Genomic DNA, 18,825 nt, shown 5'->3' on the forward strand with positions numbered 1-18,825 from the left:
TTTTTTTTTTCAAATACCTTTCAGTTTTTGTTGTTTTTTTTTTTTTTAGTTCACTAAATTAATTATTTGTGATTTATCTTTCTACCACAGGATGAGGTAACAGTGAGATGTGTATTTTGGGACTTGGGCAGAAATGGTAAGTTCTAGTCATAACCTTTTCAAACTCTTGAGTGGGTTAATTGGGGAGGGCGTGAAGTCACTGGTGCTGTGGCCTTGCTGATGGGACAGATACTTTTCCCAATGCCAACAGGTGGCAGAGGAGGCTGGTCAGACGATGGCTGCTCCGTCAAAGACAGGAGATTGAATGAAACCATCTGTACCTGCAGCCATCTGACAAGCTTCGGCATTCTACTGGTAATACGCCCGTGCCACGTGGCCTTAAATTCTGGGTCTGAGGGGTAGCTGGGCATCACACTACAATGTCTAATCTGATGGATTAGACAGATCAGCAGATACGATATTGTGGCTGATTTATACACCAATGAGATTACTCCTTGCCAGGCGTGGTAGCTCACGCCTGTAATCCCAGCACTTTGGGAGGCTGAGGTGGGTGGATCACTTGAGGTCAGGAGTTCAAGACCAGCCTGGCCAACATGGTGAAACCCCGTCGCTACTAAAAATAACGAAATTAGCTAGGCGTGGTGGTGCGCACCTGTAGTCCCAGCTACTCAGGAGGCTGAGGCAGGATAATCACTTGATCCTGGGAGGTGGAGGTTGCAGTGAGCCGAGATCATGTCATTGTACTCCAGCCTGGGCAACAGAGAGAGATGCTATCTCAAAAAAAAAAAAAAAAAAAAAAAGAGAGAGAGATTTCTCTTCTGATAAGCAAATGCACCTGAAAGAAAATACTTGAACATGAAAGACAAGTATTTTTTCACATTCTCTTTTTACATTTAAGTTTTTCTCTTTTAAATAATTAAGAGAACTAAGGAATTCAGATTAGGATGAGTAATAAAAATGGTTTAGTTTGCAATGCACTTTAAGATTTTTACAAAACACTTTGACATAAATGCTCTTACGTAATCATCCCAACAGTCCTGCTAGATAGGTAGAATGGGGAGTTGCTATTGTCATTTTATTAAAATCAGAATTAAGACTCACTTGTTAGATAATTGCCCACAGTCATAGAACTAAGAAATGTAAGAGGCAGGAGCTAAATCGCAGTCTTTAGGCTCCTAGTCCAGTTCCTTTCCATTGCACTATAATGCAGTGATCAAGTACGTGGGCTTTGGAGTGTGCCAGACCTGAATTTGAATCCTGGCTTCTCCACTTTCTATCTGTGTGTCCTTGAGCAAGTTACTTAACCTCTCTGCGTCTGTTTCCTTATCTTTACCTGATAGTAATAATTGTGCCTACCTCATAGGTTTGTTGAATAGACTATGAATGGATCCCTAGAATACTTGATAAATCATAAGTCTTGTATTTATTTTAAAATATTTATTATTAAAAGCAATTATTTCATTTTCCAGGACCTATCTAGGACATCTGTGCTGCCTGCTCAAACGATGGCTCTGACGTTTATTACATATATTGGTTGTGGGCTTTCATCAATTTTTCTGTCAGTGACTCTTGTAACCTACGTAGCTTTTGAGTGAGTATCCACAACTGGAAATTTGGATTTAGGACTCAGCACTCACCTCCATTGCCAACATTTATTAACTAAGCCCTTTCCTCAGCCTGCTTTACCCTGTACACCCAGCTAGTGGAGCACCTATGTATCAACTTTATGGGACTTTTTGGTTTATATGCTTGTGTCCTCACACTAGTCTGTGGACTCCCTGAAGGCAGGGGTTGTGTCAGAATCATCTTTGTACCCCAGAATGATGCCCAGTACCTGATAGACATAAAGTGTGAAATGAATGAGGGATGCAGGCCCCAAAACCCAGAGACTTACAATCCAAAATAGACCACAGCACCATGTACAGCATAAGAACTATGTTTAATAAATTATATTTCTAAATTATACTGAGCAAACACAAAGGATTAAATACATTAACTGGTGTGGGGATGGAGAGAAATAAGGGTGTAAAAGCTTTACTGAAAAAAATAGACACTCAGTGAGTGTAGCTCTGCAGCAAGAATGCCATTCTAAAAAACAGCCTTTCCTTTTTGACTTACCCGACAGGTCCCTTTGGTTGCTTTTTGGGGGTAATTTCAACAAATTCTAATGGAAAAGAAGGACATAGGCATTTTTATTGCATCAACAAAATGAAACAATATGTAGGTTCTTGGATTTAGATTTTGGATACTGATCAGAAAATGTAAAAAATTTATTTTCAGTGCCAAAGTTAGGGTCTAGCTGTGACTACAGATCTAATGAGCCTTTGGAAATATTATTGGTGAGACTAAATAACCATAAGGCCAGCCATTACTCAGAATGATTTCACCGGATCTAATTTTGCATGCATAAACATGAACATGTCATCAATTAGCTGGCTTCTCCTATGCTATTACATTTAGCTATAAACTCTTCTTTCCATGATCTCATTTTACCTAATAACATACAATAATATGGGAATCTTGGTTAAATTTTGAAGATCTGAATATAGCAGACTCTATGAGAAGCAGCACCAATGCTTCTGAAAGTAGTTTGGGAGAAACAGGGCAAGTGCTCAGTAGAGTCTACTCTAAACTATTTAAAAGTCTGGGCCAACAGTCAGCATGTAAAAGATCCCACAGAAATACAGACACAAATTCTCCCCATGGTTATCACAGACGATTCTGTTTAGATTTTTCCTTTGTTGTTGTTGGTTTTAAGCCCTGCCCTCCCATACAAACACACACTCAAAGAGAGGAAATTTATGTATATAGACATTTACCAAAGAATAAAAATAAATTGCTTAAAACTCAAAGAGCCTGACAGATATGCTTACATAAGGGTTATTGCTAGGCGTGGTAACTCATGCCTCTGTAATTCCAACACTTTGGGAGGCCAAGGCAGCAAGACTGCTTGAGCCCAGGAGTCTGAGACCAGCCTGGGCAACATGGCGAAACCCTGTCTCTACAAAATACAATACAAAAAATTAGCAGGGTGTGGTAATGAGTACCAGTAGTACCAGCCACTCAGGAGGCTGAGGTGGCAAGATCGCTTGAGCCCGGGAGGCGGAGGTTGCAGTGACCTGAGATCACGCTACTGCACTCCAGCCTGGGTGACAGAGCCAGACCTTATCTTAGACCAAAAAAAAAGATGGGGGGTTGGCAGAGTAGAAGGCTAATTCTGGTTCTCATCCTTTCCTTTTAGAAAGATCCGGAGGGATTATCCTTCCAAAATCCTCATCCAGCTGTGTGCTGCTCTGCTTCTGCTGAACCTGGTCTTCCTCCTGGATTCGTGGATTGCTCTGTATAAGATGCAAGGCGTCTGCATTTCAGTGGCTGTATTTCTTCATTATTTTCTCTTGGTCTCATTCACATGGATGGGCCTAGAAGCATTCCATATGTACCTGGCCCTTGTCAAAGTATTTAATACTTACATCCGAAAATACATCCTTAAATTCTGCATTGTCGGTTGGGGTATGTATAAGCTTGCCTGTATGTTGCCTGGACTTCCTCTGCTTTTTCTCCAGTGTTTTGATTTTTGAGCAGGAGGAAATGATGAAGCAGATCACATTCAGCAAGTTTCTAAAACAGCTTTATACTCTTACATGTGCACTGCCTGAAGAGCAACTTTGTCAAGTCTCCTTCTAGGACACCTGTATATTTCCTCTGGATTTGTTATGAATAGGAAATTCCTCAAGGCTGAACCATGAATCCTCTTTGTATCTCCAGGAACTAGAATTTGGGGCTGGCACAGAAGGTGCCAGAAAGTGCTCAATATATTGAAAACATTAGCTTGGTGGTAAAGAGCCCAAACTCAGTCCCTGAGCTGCCAGCCAGCCTCATTCTACTTTGTACCTCCCAGATATCAGACATGTGTGACAGTATGCTCAGAAGGGCAGAGTGAGATAACGTACATATAAAACCCATTGTGGCCGGGCGCGGTGGCTCACGCCTGTAACCCCAGCACTTTGGGAGGCCGAGACGGGTGGATCACGAGGTCAGGAGATCCGAGACCATCCTGGCTAACTCGGTGAAACCCCGTCTCTACTAAAAAATACAAAAAACTAGCCAGGCGAGGTGGCGGGCGCCTGTAGTCCCAGCTACTCGGGAGGCTGAGGCAGGAGAATGGCGTGAACCCGAAAGGCGGAGCTTGCAGTGAGCTGAGATCCGGCCACTGCACTCCAGCCTGGGCGACAGAGCGAGACTCCGTCTCAAAAAAAAAAACCCATTGTAACTTCACTGCCACGTGGGCATGACATTTCTGATTGTGCAGCCTATTGGTGGTAGGTCACAAGGCCTTAGACTCCCCAAAGATCTTGAAGATCTCTTCATTCAATTTCCCATCCAATGTAGGAGCCTCTTCAACCCTCAACTCCACCTGACTTATCCTTAACTAAAGATAATCTAACTTCTGCTTGGATACTTCTATTACTGGGGATCTCATTACCTTACAAGGCAGTCAATAACTATTTCATAAAGCTCTACAGTTCTGATTTTCCATTAAGTTCATTCAGCTCCCTGGTGGCACTTACCAGTGGTCTGGATTTTGCTCTCTCAGGCAGAAAACAGTAAGTTGATACCTCCTCTGCCAGAAAGTCCTTTAGATAATCTATAAGTAATATATAACAGTATTATAATCCCCTATTTTTCAACGTATTTGCACACAAGTGACCCCATGCAAAATAAGCCAGTGAGGTGAGCCACATGGTCATTCCAAACGTAGGTGAAGAAACTGGCTCCAAGTGATGATGTGATTTCCCCCCAGTTCACAAAGCTAGAAAACAGCAAGCCTGGCTCTCTGTCTCCTTATATGTGGCCTTCTGCCATCACCCCCTACCAGACTCCCTCTGTTTTCAGGCTAAATATTCCTACACATCAAGATTGCAAGCACGCCACCACCCTTGCATCTTATGTCATTATGTCTTTGTGAAGAACAACAGAACAACACCCTTTCCCTGCTTGTCCCAGAAACATAAGTCACCGCTCCAGATACTGGGCACGGATTCTGTCTTCTTTAGAGAAGGCTGAAAGTCAGATTCCTTTGTTAAGTACAAGGTCCTCCACCCCCAATATTTTATTTTTAACAAAGTGTCTCACTTAGAAAATTATCATATGTCAGGGTCACCAGAAGGTTCAAGCGCAAAGGCATTAAATGAACTATTAGATTTGATATTACCAGGCACTGCAACTGGTCTGTGACAAGGAATTGTTTGTTCTTTACCAGAGTCTTGAGATGGGACGTCTGCTGGTTGGCTGGCGGGTGATGGTGTGCAGTGGTGAATAGGATTCTTTCCCCACCAAAAGTCATTTTAAACTTGGGGGACCCTTCTCATGGTACCTTCTCTGAAGGGAAGTGTCTGTGGGCTTTCGAGAGAGCCAGCATAGTAGCAGTCACCACCCCCTGGATCAGCCAGGACAGAACCCTCCATCCTTCACTGGGTCTCAAAGTCCTCAAATTGAGGACTTTTAGTTTCATAATGAAAGATTTGCCAGGAGTTGCTGACTCTTAAATGTACATTCCAGACATGTATAAGTTAAAGGCACAACACTGGGTGCAGTGGCTCATGCCTGTAATCCCAGCACTTTGGGAGGCCAAGGTGGGCCGATCACCTGAGGTCAGGAGTTTGAGACCAGCCTGGCCAACATAGCGAAACCCCGTCTCTACTAAAAATACAAAAATTAGCCAGGTGTGGTGGCGCACGCCTATAATCCCAGCTACTTGAGAGACTGAGGCACAAGAATCACTTGAACCCGGGAGGCAGAGGTTGCAGTGAGCTGAGATTGTGCCACTGCACTCTAGCCTGGGTGACAGAGCAGAGAAAAAAAAAAAAAAAAGTTGAAGGCAACACTGGCAGCTGTAACAGATTAATCTTGAAATCTCAGTAGAAGATCATTTCTCACTCACCTACAGTCTAGTTAGCAGGGGCAGAGGAGTCCCTGGTCTTGCAGTTATTCAGAGATCCAAGCTAATGAAGACTCTGCTCAAGGTTGACCCAAGTTTGCAGGCAAAAAGAAAGTAGAGGATCTCACAGGAGGTTTCTATGGGACAGGCCTGGAAGTGGAGCAAATCATTTGTGCCCGTATCCCATGGGCCCAAAGTGAGCCATGTGGCCACACACACCCAGCTGCCTGGGAGGCTGGGAGCATCCAGTCATGTGCCAAAGAGGAAAAGAAACCAGCCTGGTGAACGGCTAGCCAGTCTCTGCTACAAGATGTAAATAGGATGTGATCTCTAGTCTTGTCACCCACTTTCGTTATTAGAACTAGGTGTGACCGGCTGGGCCCGGTGGCTCACGCCTGTAATCCCAGCACTTTGGGAGGCTGAGGCCGGCAGATTACGAGGTCAGGAGTTCGAGACCATCCTGGCTAACATGGTGAAACCCCGTCTCTACTAAAAATACAAAAAAAGAAAAATTAGCCGGGCGTGGTGGCACGCGCCTGTAATCCCAGCTACTAGGGAGGCTGAGGCAGGAGAATGGCTTGAACCCGGGAGGCGGAGGTTACAGTGAGCTGAGATCGCGCCACTGCACTCCAGCCTGGGTGACAGAGTGAGACTCTGTCTCAAAAAAAAAAAAAAAAAAAAAAAAAAGGTGTGACAAATGTTTCCCGTCTTCCAGGGGCCCCCGCTGTGGTTGTGACCATCATCCTGACTATATCCCCAGATAACTATGGGCTTGGATCCTATGGGAAATTCCCCAATGGTTCACCGGATGACTTGTGAGTACAAAGCCCCCTAAGGGAATGCTAAGTGAACTGGAAAACGGAATGCTCCTAGAAAACGAGGATCTAATCAGCATATTGACTCCTGCTGTCATCCTAATAAAACCCAGCAATATTTCACAGCAGCCTTCACAGTCTTATGTAATGAGAGAAGCTAGCTGGAAATGCCATGCTACTCTTCAAGTGATGAATTAGGAGGAGATATTCTGAAAAGAAAAATGAATTAGGAGGAACTATTTTGAAAATATTTTCATTAGCCTCTGATAAAATGACATTCCAGTTATATTAATAAAGACTCATGCAACAGAGTTGCTAGGATTTACAGGGGCAAAATCCTGAATGTTTAAAAAAAGGTCTATTTTTAAAATACTTTAAATCACCAAGTGTCCTCAAATAAACTCTTAGATTCTTTTCCCTAGAGCTATAAATGATTGTAGAGAATAGCAGTTTTATCATTTTTTTCTCTTGTACTGGTAGAAAATGTTTCAGTAAAATGTTAGAGATTCATTGTATCATTTTGAACTCTAGTTCATCACTGTAATATGTTTTCCCCTGTTTTCCCCCCAACCAACTCCAGCTGCTGGATCAACAACAATGCAGTATTCTACATTACGGTGGTGGGATATTTCTGTGTGATATTTTTGCTGAACATCAGCATGTTCATTGTGGTCCTGGTTCAGCTCTGTCGAATTAAAAAGAAGAAGCAACTGGGAGCCCAGCGAAAAACCAGTATTCAAGACCTCAGGAGTATCGCTGGCCTTACATTTTTACTGGGAATAACTTGGGGCTTTGCCTTCTTTGCCTGGGGACCAGTTAACGTGACCTTCATGTATCTGTTTGCCATCTTTAATACTTTACAAGGTAAGCTTTACAGCATCAAATACAAACTGAATGATCCCAGTTGAATACAAAAATGTAGCTACTAAAAGAGTACAGGCATGCCTCCGAGATGCTGGGGGTTTGGTTCTAGACCACTACAATAAAGCAAATATTGCAATAAAGTGAGTCACACAAATTGTTTGGTTTCCCAGTGCATATAAAAGTTATGTTTACACTAGACTGTAGTCTATTAAGTGTGCAATTGCATGATGTCTAAACAAATGTACATACCTTTAACTTAAAAACATTTTATTGCTGAAAACTGCTGATACAGAGACACAAGGTGAGTACATGCTGTTGGAAAAATGGCCTTGAGAGACTTGCTGGATGCAGGGCTGCCACAACCTTCAATTTGTAAAAAAAAAAATGCACTATCTGTGAAACCCCAAGAGGTATGCCTATGTATGCAAAGTAGCTCATTTAGTGGCTTAAGATATTTTCATTGAAAAACATATTTATCATTGAGAGGGAGTGCTTTGAGATCCTTGGAGGAAAGGTGCTTACTAAATTCAAGAAATGGTGTTTTTTTCTCCTTATTCATCGTTATCTCCTTGGAGAGACCACATTGAGGGGAACCTGTCAGGAACTCTTTTTGAAAAAGTCAATTATTCTTCCTTCACTAGGTTTCTTTTTTTAAAAAACTGTTGTATTCAAGTAGAACATGCAGACAGTAAGCACACATACCATGACTGTGCCTGTACAGGGAGCCCACTGCTCTTACCTCCTAAGTCAGCGATTTGGAGACAATGAGAAATGGGAAGGCAACAGACAGACCCAAGCGGTAGCAGTCTTACTTGAAGGCTAATCCTAAGAAGTTGCTGCCCTGGGACGCTCAGCGGGAAAGAGAGCAGGCTCTGTGTGTTGCCATCTGCTTCAGGTTTCCCATTGGTTAATGAAGCCAATTCATCTTGGAACCCTGATACTTGTACTCTTTATAAAAGAAAATGACTGATTCTTTTAGAGCAGTATTATGAAAGACGTGTCCGCTGTTAATTTTTAATGGAAGTGCTTTGACATTAAAAGCCTAGCAGGCTATTAGGTTTACATTACAATAACAGTAATTCACTGGCCCTTAGTTTCCTTTTATTCTGAATCCTCTTTGGTGGATGCCTTTTAATTGCCTTCTCATTGGCTTTTGTTCATCTTCCCTGTTGGTTTTGCTTCTCTAGTTCTGTCAGGCAATAGATCATCTTGTTGGTTTTCAGAGAAATCCCAACCTGAGGTTAAATTCAAATGCCAAATTTGGTTGTTGGTTCTTATTTAAATTTGGAGGAAGCCAGCAGAGGTGATTGTTTGGTTATATATGGTTATTAATTTTTACTTATAATATAGCAATTCCTCAACTGGTATATCCAGGTGTTATACCACATGGTATTGCATACAAAACCAAAAACATGAGCAAATTCTTTTAAGGGTCTTAAGAAAAGTTTTATTTGCCAACCATGGCATACTAAAAGTAATAGATACTTTAAAAGAAAAAAATATAGACCGGGCGCGGTGGCTTACGCCTGTAATCCCAGCACTTTGGGAGGCCGAGGCAGGCAGATCATCTGAGGTCAGGAGTTCGAGACCAGCCTGGCAAACATGGTGAAACCCCGTCTCTACTAAAAAATACAAAAATTAGCCGGGGGTAGTGGCAGGTGCCTTAATCCCAGCTACTTGGGAGGCAGAGGCAGGAGAATCCTTTGAACCCGGGAGGCTGAGGTTACAGTGAGCTGAGATAAAGCCATTGCACTCAAACCTGGGGGACAAGAGCAAGACTTCTTCCAAAAAAAAAAAAAAATATATATATATATATATGTATATATATATGCCCACATCACACTAATCATTGACATGAAAGCAAGGTACCCACCCTCACATGTTTAATGTGGAAATTGAATCTACCTTTTTCTTCATTTCCCCAGATTATCTTCTCATTAGAATATGAATGGATAAAAGGAATGAATGTATTGCTTCATCTATACATGGAAACTAACCATAATGCACAGGGCTTTTGGGGTGGTTGAATATATATATAGGTTCTGATTTTGGTCTCTCATACATGCTGTTTCTCTCCTAATGCAACCAATGGTCGACTCCCAGGGTGGCAAATGAATGAAGCCGTGTAATATTCAGACATGGTCTTGATGGTGGGCACATATACCCTACTAGAAGCAAAACTGTTTTGTTTGTTTTTTGAGATGGAGTCTTGCTCTGTCACCCAGGCTGGAGTGCAGTGGTGCGATCTTGGCTCACTGCAACCTCCGCCTCCTGGGTTCAAGTGATCCTCCCACCTCAGCCTCCCAAAGTGCTGAGATTACAGGCGTGAGCTACCACACCTGGCCCCTGGTATTTTAAAATGAAGGTTTTAAAGTGAATAGATTAGGGGTTTTTAAGTAGAAGGCAGAGAACCCATAATTCATCCATTCATTCAGCAAATATTTATTGACAAAAGCCTTGGGGAGTGGCAGCGATGTGACTGGCTGGGGAGCCCTGGCCTGCCTTGACTGGGCACCCGAGTGGGTGACAGGTGGAGACCCAGGGCCCCTTCAGGTCTTCAGCTTGTTCTCCATGCCAGCACCTGGAGCAGGTCAGGAGGAGGCAGGCAGGAAGGTGAGTACATCGCTGAACTGCCTGGGTTTGAGGGGGAGAGAGAGATTCGAGCAAAGGACATGGCAGTGGGCTGGAGAGGAGGAGAGCGGGAAGGGAAAGATGTATGGAGAAGATGGCATTTGACAGAGCTTCAAAACAGATTCTAAATAGGGAGGGAGGGAGAGGCAGGAGCCTAGGTCCAAGCTGGGATCCTGGGTGGATGGCTTGTCATTCCAAGATACAGAAGGCCAAGGACAGGATGTGGGAGGAGACAGTGAATTTAATTGTGGAAATGCAAAGTTATGATTCCTTTTATCATATAAATAATCTTAATCTTACAAAGATTTTCTAGAGGCATTCCCTGATGTCTTTTGACAGCAAGCTTTCCTAGGACTCCGGACTTTTTATTCAATTTGCACAATTTCATGTTGCCCACAGCTGCCAAAATAATTATTAATATATTTTGTGCAAAGTGAGCTTATGACATTCAGCTATTAGCTTGGAATTAATTGTAGGTTTTTTTTTTCCCCCCTCCTTAGGATTTTTCATATTCATCTTTTACTGTGTGGCCAAAGAAAATGTCAGGAAGCAATGGAGGCGGTATCTTTGTTGTGGAAAGTTACGGCTGGCTGAAAATTCTGGTAAAGATTTACCTCACTTTTTCTCTTCCTCTTAAATCTCAAGGAAAAGATTGTATAAATTAAGATCCAAAGCAAATCCAATCTAGAAATCAGTGAATTCCAGCAAATCTGGAATCTGCTCAACAGAAAATATTGATTGTGAACATTAGGGAGAAAAAAAAATCTAGTGAATTAAAAAATAATTACTCATATCTGGGAATTTTTTGAGCAATAAAATTAATGGCCTGGCTGCCTCTTCAATGAAGCAACAGTATAATTTTTAGATTTGATTTTCTTTTGAGATCACGCTTTTCATTTCCCAAAGTAATTTTTAATATTTACCTTGGAAATTTTTAAAATCTCAACTCAATCCTTTCTCCACAGGTCCTGGTTATCAGTTGCTTTATTTGTTAGTAAGCCAGACTTTGTGTATAAGCTTTAGCATACATTTGGTTGTAACATACATTTGTTTATTTTGAAGTGATTTTCACACATACCCAGTTGGGTAGTAGAGCAAATAGCTCATTTGTTTTTGTTTTTTTTTTTTAAGAAAATGAGAAAAATGAAGTACTGTTTGAAAAGTTACATTCCTTTTGCATGAATACCACCTTTGCAGTATCTGGGGGACACGGGAGTCTATTCAGAAAATGGCAGTACATATAGTTCAGTCATTTTCATGGATTGAAGAACAATTAGTCATTACAACACAGACTATTTGTGTTCTTGTTAAGACAGTGTGAAGCTCTGAATCACTACCTAATTCTGTGGATATTTATAGACATAATCAAATTAGCTTGGCCTTTAGTTCTAGGAGAATATAGGTTACTTTTAACCACACAGTCATTTGAAGGACAAAGGTAAATAATCCAAATGAAAATACATGTTATCACACCAACTGGTGGAAGGTGACTTCTCCATAAGATCCTGAAGTGAGGAATCAGTTGCTTAGGACTTGTTACACTGTGATCTGTCTCTGGCGTTTGAGCTTCAACATACTGCCCTGTTTTTCTGTAATGCTTATTCTGCTGTAGACTGGAGTAAAACTGCTACTAATGGTTTAAAGAAGCAGACTGTAAACCAAGGAGTGTCCAGCTCTTCAAATTCCTTACAGTCAAACAGTAACTCCACTAATTCCACCACACTGCTAGTGAATAATGATTGCTCAGTACACGCAAGCAGGAATGGTATGTATGTCTCAATATAGTATTTCTCAAGCTAGTGTTTATTTTTTAAAGTAGTTTTATCCTTTATTGGCATTTTGGCTAAGCAAAGCGAGTAACTATTAATACATATATGACTGGTGGATCAAAATGTGGTTCCCTTACAGAAGAGAAAATTAATCCAAATTGATTTATTATAGAGCAAATATTGGAACAACGATCTTTTTTTAAGATTTGGTTTTTCATAGTGGGAATTGATGATTACCTAAAAATTTTAACATTTTAAATCCTCATTTAACTGTTGTCCAAAGACTTCAGTATTGTGCTATTTCTGTGAGAGCAGCACCTAAAATAGCTGATAAGACGATAACAATTTTTATTACATCTATCATAATATACATTTTTTTTTTTTGAGATGCAGTCTCACTCTTGTCGCCCAGGCTGGAGTGCAATGGTGCAATCTCAGCTCACTGCAACCTCCATCTCCTGGGTTCCAGCAATTCTGCCTCAGCCTCCCAAGTAGCTGGAATTACAGGTGACCTACAGGCAACCGCCACCATGCCCAGCTCATTTTTGTATTTTTAGTAGAGACAGGGTTTCACCATGTTGGCCAGGCTAGTCTCGAACTCCTGACCTCAAGTGATTTGCCCACCTCGGCCTCCCAAAGTGCTGGGATTACAGGCGTGAGCTACCGCGCCCAGCCGACACTTTTACACCTTCCTATTGTTTGCTTTTCATGTTTGTTAATTCTTTCCCACAATGTGGCTGTCTTGTGACAGCACCCAAATCCCCATGAATATGTCAAATACTGGAAGATGACTTGTGACCAGTATTGGTGACCATATATGTGACCAATATCTGAAGAGATTACTGCTGCCATGCCTCCTTTACTCATTAATTCTGACATTTCTAGCTAAAACTTCTGTTACATTTTCTTTCTTTCATAAGACCAGGCTGTTCATTACTCATAAAAGCTTACCTTATCTATTTTTACCTTCTCTTGCTTCTTAATATATCTTTTGCATTCTTATAAAAACATAAGCTCTGCTGGTATAGTTTCTCCTTCCATGGAGAATTTGCCTGTATTCATTGTTTTAGGATGTTAGTTCTTTTCATGACTAATTCAAATAAATTTGTGAGAAGGTTCATACATCTACCAAACAGTTTTCCAATTTCCTGAAGATGGGTGGTCCTGCTGGTTTGTCTAGACTTTTTTTTCTTTCTTTTTCTTTTTTTTTAAGACAAGGTCTCCTATTGCCCCGGCTGGAGTGCAGTGGTGCGATCACAGCTCACTGCAGCCTCGACCTCCCAGGCTCAAGTGATCCTCCCATCTCAGCCACTGGAGTAGCTGGGACTATAGGAGCATGCCACCATGCCTGGCTAATTTTTTTTTTTTTTTAAGATGCCGTCTTGCTGTGTTGTCCAGGTTGGTATCAAACTCCTGGGCTCAAGTGATCCTCCCACCTCAGCCTCCCAAAGTGCTGGAATTATAGATGGGAGTCACTATGCCTGGCCTGTCTAGGCTTTTAAAATACCATAGGATGCCTCAAAATCAAGGTTTCTCAACTTCAAGCACAACTGACATTTGGGGGCTGGATAATTCTTTTTTGTGGAATTGCAGGACATTTAGCAGGATCCCTGGACTCTATCAACTAGAGCCAGTAGCACCCTGCCCTCAGTTATGACAACCCAAAATGTCCCCAGACACTGCCAACTGTCCCAGGGGAGCGGGGGGAAAAGGGAGCAAGATTGCCCCCAGTTGAGAATCACTGTTGTAAAAGATGAGAAATAACTGCTGTATAGCCTTAGCTCTTTACCGTTGATACCAGAAAGCAAGCTCTGGGCTCTACACCAAATAGCTCTATCAGGAATGATTCAATGTAGGTAAACAGAGGCGAGGCAGTGGGGAGCACAGCTGGTTAGTACGTTAGTGTGAGAAAGCAAATTGAAAGGAGAGACATCAAAGGAGCGAGCTGGGTCATCAAGAACCCTTAGAATCACAACTGTGTTTGGGGCTCTGAATCCATAAACCAGATTTTTCCATACTCTCGAAAGAGCTCCGGGATGAAGCCTCACCTGCCTAGCTCTATCAATATATTGCCATCCTTTGGGAAATCTGATTTGATGGAAACAGCACATTTTACCACAGTTGTTTAACACAGCTGATTTGACACAGCTACTTTCGATGCTTGACGGTGAGGGTGGGGGTACTTTTTAAGGCTGCCAAAATGACTCAGTGTTTAATATCACATAATGTGCATGTCAGATAAACATCCCTGACTCCTCAGTCCTCGCCCCAGCATCTGGGATAGATGAGGAATGGAATTGGCAATTTCAAAAAAGAAAGCTAGGGCTGGGCACAGTGGCTCACGCCTGTAATCCCAGCACTTTGGGAGGCCTAGGTAGGAGGATTACCTGAGGTCAGGAGTTCAAGACCAGCCTGGCCAACATGGAAAAACTCCGTCTCTAATAAAAAATATGAAAAGCAACCAGACGTGGGTAGTCCTGAGTAGTCCCAGCTACTCAGGAGGCTGAGGCAGGAGAATTGTTTGAACCCAGGAGGCAGAGGTTGCAATGAGCCAAGATCACACCACTGCACTCCAGCATGGGCCACCAAACGAGACTCCGTCTCAAAAAAAAAAAAAAAAAAAGAAAGCTAGAAGTGTAATGGTTTGTTTATTATGCCAGGCCAAATTTTTCTTGCACCAAAATGTCCTCAAGCTGAAATGCCTAAATCCAAACAGCTGCCTCAGACAGTCACATGCCCTATTTGATCTGTGTCACAGATGGAGCTGTGTTAACCATATTCATCACCTAGTTTGCATGAATATTACATAGTTCAGTTCTGAGCTGCCTTAGAGGGTGGGGTACCAGCAGCCATCTCATTTGGTACCCAGGACCACAAGGATCACAGTTTGGAATCAACATCACACGTCAGCTCCATTACTTCTGAGCTGTGTAACCTTGGGGAGAGCACTTAATTTCTGAAACCTTCATTCCTCATCTGCAAAATGGGGATAATAGTAGTACCCACCCTGCAGGGCTCTAAATGAAATAATAAAGTGTCCAGTACTGTTATGATCATTGTTATCATAATCATGTCATGAACTAACAAATGGGCTTATTATTCAGCTTTCTAAATAGTCTCCCAATGGTCTAATGATCAGAAGGATGGTGCCAAGTAACTAGAGGAGGCCAGCACCTGGGCTCCCCTACAACTGAGGGCCTGCTTGGGGTGGGGAAGGCCCACATCCAAACCAAGTTACCGTTGAGTGCCCGGCTGCTCCCTGGCCTGGACTCTGAAGTTGGAATTGGTAGTTTCCTCTTGGGAATTGGTCCTATCCTGATTTAGTCAGAGGAGCTGGTTTAGTCTACAAGAGAGATGATTTCTTCTCGCCATGACTGTTGTAGCTGGTTGCTCTGGTTTCTCTGGTACAGTTTCATTTTATAGGAACCTAGGGAACCAAGAACTTCCTAAGGGTACATATGGGGATCTCTGTTAACATTAACCTTTTGGGAGACCAAAGTATTACCTTAGCTTATATTATACATATGCTGCTACTTGAAGTCAAAATATATCCAACCAGAGTTAGGAAGTGGGCCTTTTATTAATATATTACCTTGCTTCAGATTTTGACTGTTTCATTAAAAACCAAACAAAAAAAAAACCTGCCATAGACAACTGGTTTCTGAAGCAATCTCCAATTTGGTATGCTTACTTTGAGTGGCCTTAGGGAAGGAATGAAAAATAAATAAAATATGAACATATATAACAAATGTTTTTAAAAACATATTTTACAAATACAGCTTTAAGAATAAAGAGATGCCTAAGTTTGTTTGCTTTTTAATGTTTTCTGTGGATACTTCATGCCACCTGCTTTGTGTTTCCTTATACAGGAAATGCTTCTACAGAGAGGAATGGGGTTTCTTTTAGTGTTCAGAATGGAGATGTGTGCCTTCACGATTTCACTGGAAAACAGCACATGTTTAATGAGAAGGAAGATTCCTGCAATGGGAAAGGTCGTATGGCTCTCAGAAGGACTTCAAAGCGGGGAAGCTTACACTTTATTGAACAAATGTGATTTCTTGTAAAATCAAAGCATGATGCTTGACAGTGTGAAATGTCCAATTTTACCTTTTACACAATGTGAGATGTATGAAAATCAACTCATTTTATTCTTGGCAACATCTGGAGAAGCATAAGCTAATTAAGGGCAATGATTATTATTACAAGAAGAAACCAAGACATTACACCATGGTTTTTAGACATTTCTGATTTGGTTTCTTATCTTTCATTTTATAAGAAGGCTGGTTTTAAACAATACGTTAAGAATGACTCCTATAAAGAAAACAAAAAAAGGTAGTGAACTTTCAGCCACCTTTTAAAGAAGCTAAATTATCTCTGATAACATCATACAAAGCAACTGTTGACTGCAGCCTGTTGGTGAGTTTAGTTGTGCCTGCCTTTGTTGTATATAAGCTAAATTCTAGTGACCCATGTGTCAAAAATCTTACTTCTACATTTTTTTGCTATTTATTTTCCACTGTGTAAATGTATTCCTTTGTAGAATCATGGTTGTTTTGTCTCATGTGATAGTTCAGAAAATCCTTGGAGATGGTATGGGATGTGAAATACAGAAACCTCAGTGAAATCAAGAAATAATGATCCCAGCCAGACTGGGAAAATGTAAGCAGACAGTGCCACAGTTAGCTCATACAGTGCCTTTGAGCAAGTTAGAAAAAGATGCCCCCACTGGGCAGACACAGCCCTATGGGCTCATGGTTTGGCAAACAGAGTGGAGACCATGTTTTAGCCCCACTCACCCTCTTGGGTGTACGACCTGTACAGCCAAACACAGCATCCAATATGAATACCCATCCCCTGACCGCATCCCCAGTAGTCGGATTATAGAATCTGCACCAAGATATTTAGCTTTATACCTTGGCCACAGAGAGGGATGAACTGTCATCCAGACCATGTGTCAGGAAAATTGTGAACATAGATGAGGTACATACACTGCTGCTTCTCAAATCCCCAGAGCCTTTCAGAACAGGAGAGTAGACTAGGATTCCTTCTCTTAAAAAGGTACATATATATATATGGAAAACAAAATCATATTGCTGTTCTTTAAAAGGCAACTGCATGGTACATTGTTGATTGTTATGACTGGTACACTCTGACCTACCCAGAGCTGTAATTGTTTTTTAAATGTGTCTTGAAGAATGCACAGTGACAAGGGGAGCAGCTGTTGGGAACAGGGAACTGTCCTGCACTGCTATTGTTGCTACATGTATCGAGCCTTGATTGCTCCTAGTTATATACAGGATCTGTCTTGCTTCCCACCTACATCTGCTTGAGCAATGCCTCAAGTACGTCCTTATTAGGAACATTTCAAAACCCTTTTAGTTAAGTCTTTCACTAAGGTTCTTTTGCATATATTTCAAGTGAATGTTGGATCTCAGACTAACCATAGTAATAATACACATTTCTGTGAGTGCTGACTTATCTTTGCAATATTTCTTCTCTGATTTATTTAATTGTCTTGTATTTATATGTTAAAATCAAAAATGTCAAAATCAATGAAATAAATTTGCAGTTAAGATCTTTAAGTTTGGTAATTTTCACAAAGAAAAAACATCTGCAGTCTCTTTCCCTGGCGGCCTGGCACGGAAGTGGTAGGACATGCTGATTAAGACAAACACAATTGGCTGGGCATGGTGGCTCACGCCTGTAATCCCAGCACTTTGGGAGGCTGAGGCAGGTGGATTGCTTGAGCACAGGAGTTTGAGACCAGCCTGGGCAGCACAGGGAGACCCCTGTCTCTACGAAAAATTAAAAATTAGTTAGGCACAGTGTTGTGTGCCTGTACTCCTAGCTACTCAGGAGACTGAGGATGGAGGATTGCCTGAGCCTGGAAGTTTGGGGCTGCAGTGAACCACGATTGTGCCATTGCACTCCAGCTTAGGCGGCAGAGCGAGACACCATCTCTTAAGAAAACAAACATAACAGTAACATCTTTTGGAAAACAGCAGGTACCCTGTGACTGTTAAATTAGAGCAAGGGTTGTTCTGTCTCAGGAGATCAGTTTCTGAGGTCTCCTTTCCATTTTCCCATTACCCTTTCAAGATTATCTCTTCAACACATTGACTTTGGCCTGTAGGCAATGTACAAGACCCAATTCAGATCTCATCCAAGTATCTGCTTCTTCAATGTCAAACAGGACTACTGAAAAGTGAGAACAGGATTTGGGATTTCTGCATTGCTGGTTAGCATGTGGGATCCCCAAATACGGGAAGCTGACCTCACCCTTGCCAGGGTCTCTGAGCAATCTCTTCTTCCAAGGTCCTCAGCTCCCACAAAGATGCCGAGTACTAAATTCATAAGGAAGATGTGAGATCTTCTAGATTGAGGGAGGGGTGAGACCTCAGAAATCAATCCCCCAAAACAGATTATATAATCAAAATATACATAAAAGGATGCACAATGTCCAGTATCCTTTAGGTCCCACCCCCTTATTTTTCCTATTGTGTCTCTGCTGTGGTCCTTAAGCTGAATTCTCTCATCTATTTTTCTTACTTTACACAGACATACGGCAGGACAGAGAGTATTTCTGAGAAGCATCCTCCTTTGGGTTTAAGATTGATCCCACGATCTGAGATGCTATTGTAAGGAAACAGAGGTGGTGCCAATATTAGGAGGCAAGGAGTGTCAGGGCAGAAGCCAGTATTTAAAGAAGTATTTCCTCAAAATATTGGAGTAGTTTTGGTTTGTTTGTTTGTTTGTTTTCCTCAAAACACACTGCAGCCATTAACCCCACAAAGGAAGTCTGCTGACT

The 18,825-nt window shown here is 41.8% G+C and overlaps 1 protein-coding gene and 1 long non-coding RNA gene across 12 annotated transcripts in view; one reads left to right on the forward strand and one right to left on the reverse strand.

Annotated features, from left to right (window-relative positions):
- Window positions 1-17,599, forward strand: part of ADGRG2 (adhesion G protein-coupled receptor G2) — a 132,514-nt gene extending 114,915 nt beyond the window's left edge. For 9 of the 11 annotated variants that reach the window (XM_073013853.1, XM_007991193.3, XM_007991198.3 and 6 more), the window contains 9 exons: window positions 91-136; window positions 251-354; window positions 1,470-1,591; window positions 3,242-3,510; window positions 6,654-6,753; window positions 7,334-7,617; window positions 10,749-10,850; window positions 11,861-12,013; window positions 15,887-17,599. In XM_073013853.1, coding sequence (XP_072869954.1) covers window positions 91-136; window positions 251-354; window positions 1,470-1,591; window positions 3,242-3,510; window positions 6,654-6,753; window positions 7,334-7,617; window positions 10,749-10,850; window positions 11,861-12,013; window positions 15,887-16,071 — 1,365 coding nt within the window. In that variant the 3' untranslated portion in view covers window positions 16,072-17,599. The remainder of the gene's footprint in view (window positions 1-90; window positions 137-250; window positions 355-1,469; window positions 1,592-3,241; window positions 3,511-6,653; window positions 6,754-7,333; window positions 7,618-10,748; window positions 10,851-11,860; window positions 12,014-15,886) is intronic. The other 2 variants (XM_007991207.3, XM_007991210.3) reach the window with 1 other exon arrangement.
- LOC103231678 (uncharacterized) overlaps window positions 1-18,825 on the reverse strand; it is a 63,282-nt gene that overhangs the window by 40,873 nt on the left and 3,584 nt on the right. The window lies entirely within an intron of this gene.

The sequence above is a fragment of the Chlorocebus sabaeus genome, chromosome X (genome assembly GCF_047675955.1).
Source record: "Chlorocebus sabaeus isolate Y175 chromosome X, mChlSab1.0.hap1, whole genome shotgun sequence".
Classification (NCBI taxonomy): Eukaryota; Metazoa; Chordata; class Mammalia; order Primates; family Cercopithecidae; genus Chlorocebus; species Chlorocebus sabaeus.